This window comes from Limulus polyphemus, unplaced genomic scaffold (assembly GCF_000517525.1).
Source record: "Limulus polyphemus unplaced genomic scaffold, Limulus_polyphemus-2.1.2 Scaffold770, whole genome shotgun sequence".
Taxonomy (NCBI): domain Eukaryota; kingdom Metazoa; phylum Arthropoda; class Merostomata; order Xiphosura; family Limulidae; genus Limulus; species Limulus polyphemus.
In genome coordinates, this window is record NW_013666380.1 from 6674 (window position 1) to 9891 (window position 3218).

Consider the following 3218-nt stretch of genomic DNA (forward strand, 5'->3'; position numbering starts at 1 on the left):
GGCACTTCCACAATACTTGAAAAAAAATGTAGAATCAAACTTTGAGAAGCCACAGTTAAGATCAACTGATAAAGATATTTTGAAGTTATCCTCTGATTTTTTGTGTTTCTTCACTAGAGGAAATAAAGTAAATTAGGGCGGAAAATGATGATATCTGAGAGTTGATCTTAAAACAAGCTTTCTATAATTTTAAATCCAAGAAAACTGACGAAATATGTAACATTTTAGCTAATGGTAGTAAGTCTAAAGCCTTCTAAATGTTTTATTAAGGTTAAATATCAAAGTAAGTCTAATCAATGTTGGGTCTTGAAGAATTATAAGTCAGCTATATTATAATAAGCTTGGCTTATCATAAAGTTTACTTGAAGACTTGAGAAAGTATTGTTAGTGGTAGTCTAAAGCCACACTTAATGAAGAGAACTACGAGTTTGTTTTAGCACTAAATAAACCACTACTAATACTGTAAGCTGTAGAACTCCAACTTTATTTATTTTTTTACAGAAAATTTACACATGTTCAACCTTCCAACAACAATATATCAATAATAAAAAAGTTACAACCCAATATTTGGTGAGATCTTTTCACCCAAATATTGCCACCAATAACAAAACGTTAACATTTGGCTAATCAGCAAATTAATCTTGTCAGTGCAGGAGCATATAAACTAAAATAAACACAAAGAACTTAAAATGTAACAATAACGCATGATAAAGGGCAAATTTGTGCTACATCAATAATATTATCATGAAAAAATGCTCCAAGTTTTTAAAGAAAAAAATATCTTGAGAAAAGTGATTACCACAAATAAATGACAATATTTAATGATACAATTTATGAAAATAAAATGTTTAGAAGCTGCTCTATAGGACTTCTTAAGAATTGCAGATTAAATAAACTTAAAACAATATTAAAATCAACATAAACCAAAACTGCTACAAAAAATGATGGGAACCCAAACAGAAAATGCTGGAGGAAGTTTTTGTTTGTAAAAGAATACACAAAGTGCAATATTTGGTGTTTGTACATACGTTCTGCTGAAACAACAAAACATCAGCAACACACGTCACATTATTTTTATGAGTGTTTTTACAGCATGGTCAAGCTAAAGGATCACAAGTTTACAAAGACTACAATAAAATACTAATTTTAGTAACATGCACATAGAGATTGACCTTACGTATATATACACACCTACTGAACCATAATGTTTCCTAATAATGTTGGGTCAAAGGGATTTTACTAACAATTAACTTCTTGCTATTATTGACAGGAGGTATCAGTAACCTACAATCACACAAACTTCTACCATACTATCATGTCTAAGCACAACTTTTTGGAAATTAGTATTTGAATTTAAGTTATTGGTTTCAATATATTTAATTTTCAAATAAACTTGTATTTAAGAAGAAAAAAAAGACATTGGCAATGCTTAGTTAACCTGAGAATTGGAAGGTACACAAACTGATTTATAGTTCATTCAAGTTATGTCCAACTAGATGAAAATTACTATCAACAGTAAACTTATGACAATGTTATAATAAATAAAGATAGATATCAGCATTTTGTTCCAGATAAATGTTTAGTAATCAAACAGTATATATTCAAATATCAGAATTTTTAATGGAACATTTTTGATGAAAGAAATTGTAATTTAACCTCTTTTTCAAGTTTATTAACATAAATACTTCGACAACAAAGATATTCAGTACAATTACCACTATGTTTCATTACAAACAAATCTTTTTCAATAGGTATAACTGAGTAACCATTGCAGACAGATTATTCATAATATTTATGGATGTGTGCATTTTTGTTAAGTGTAACTGAGTGACCAATCTAGACAGACCAGGCACACTATTTATGAAATTTGTATTATTACAGATTTAACTGAGAACCATTACAAATATATCTGTCACTCATGGATGTGTCTTTTCTTATAAGTATAATGAGTAACTATTGCAGACAGATCCGTCAGAGTACTTATATATATAGGTGCCATTTTTTTAATACTATCAACAGGAAACTAATGAAGATCATATATTATGCAGAGAAAGCTAGATATCAGTGTTTTGTTTCAGTTAAACTTTTTGCAACCAAACAATATATATATTCAAATGTCAGAACTCCTAATTTAACATTTTTAACAAAGGAAATATATTGCAATAAATTTTATCTTTTATTTTTCCAATTTCTTAATCAATATAAATACTTCAATAACAAAAAGGTTGTTCAGTAAATAGATCATTTTGTTCCATTACAAAAAGGACTTTTTTTTATAGGTGTAACCAAACAACAGATCAGTCAGAGCACTTATAGATGTGTCAAGCTAAATAATATAAATATTGTTTCTGTAAACATGTACGAGAACTATTCTGCAAGTTTAAGCTAGCTTGCTTACAGAATTTTTGGTGACTAGGGTTCTAGATATACTGGAAGAACAATATTGATAAGACAATTCACCGCAGGTCACTTATATTTGTTTTTGAGCCAAAAACCTCAATAAGCTGCTCTTCGTATTCATTTATGTTTCGCTTCATGATGTTCATACAAGGTCCCAGTAGTCGTTCAAAGGCATGCACATCTAAAACTATAAATGTAAGTAGTATTATGAGATGATATTATAAAATATAAATTTCTTCTGATATTAATTATTACTTTAAATAGATGAGAATGAAATATATAATATGAATAGGCTAAGTAGATTTAATATCTTGTAGTAGCACACACACACACACACACACACATATATATATACGAAGTCATAAACAATAATAAGGAATAAATACTTGTGCTCTCAACTTTTGCTCAAAGTTAATCAAAATATATACAGCAAAATCTAACCATTCAATGCTTCTGTTTATGTACATGCATATTTTGTAAATCACACACACACACATATATATATATATATATATATATAATAAAGTTCTTTACTGTATTATACACAACAAAAGCTGATAATTTTACAAACTACACATACTTAATTACAGGAACCCAAATTAAATTATTTTATTTTATCTAATGTAAGCTGTTTCTGTGTAATATGAATCACTTAAAAGGGTATACTACTTTTACTTAAATAAGACTAGTTTTTATGATAGTCCATTGATAGTCTCACGTGTAACTTTATTTATTAATTTACCAATGTAGAAAACAAATCAGAAACTAAATTACTATTAAATTTCGTATATTAATTATTTTATACAAAACATACCTAT

General features: G+C 27.8%; 1 protein-coding gene across 3 annotated transcripts in view; it reads right to left on the reverse strand.

The window, feature by feature from the left end:
• Nucleotides 1-463: 463 nt before the first annotated feature.
• LOC106460445 (cAMP-dependent protein kinase type II regulatory subunit-like) overlaps nt 464-3218 on the reverse strand; it is a 103181-nt gene continuing 100426 nt past the window's right edge. The window contains exon 13 of one of the 3 annotated variants that reach the window (XM_013920140.2): nt 464-2587. In XM_013920140.2, coding sequence (XP_013775594.1) covers nt 2457-2587 — 131 coding nt within the window. In that variant the 3' untranslated portion in view covers nt 464-2456. The remainder of the gene's footprint in view (nt 2588-3218) is intronic. The other 2 variants (XM_022387156.1, XM_022387155.1) reach the window with 2 other exon arrangements.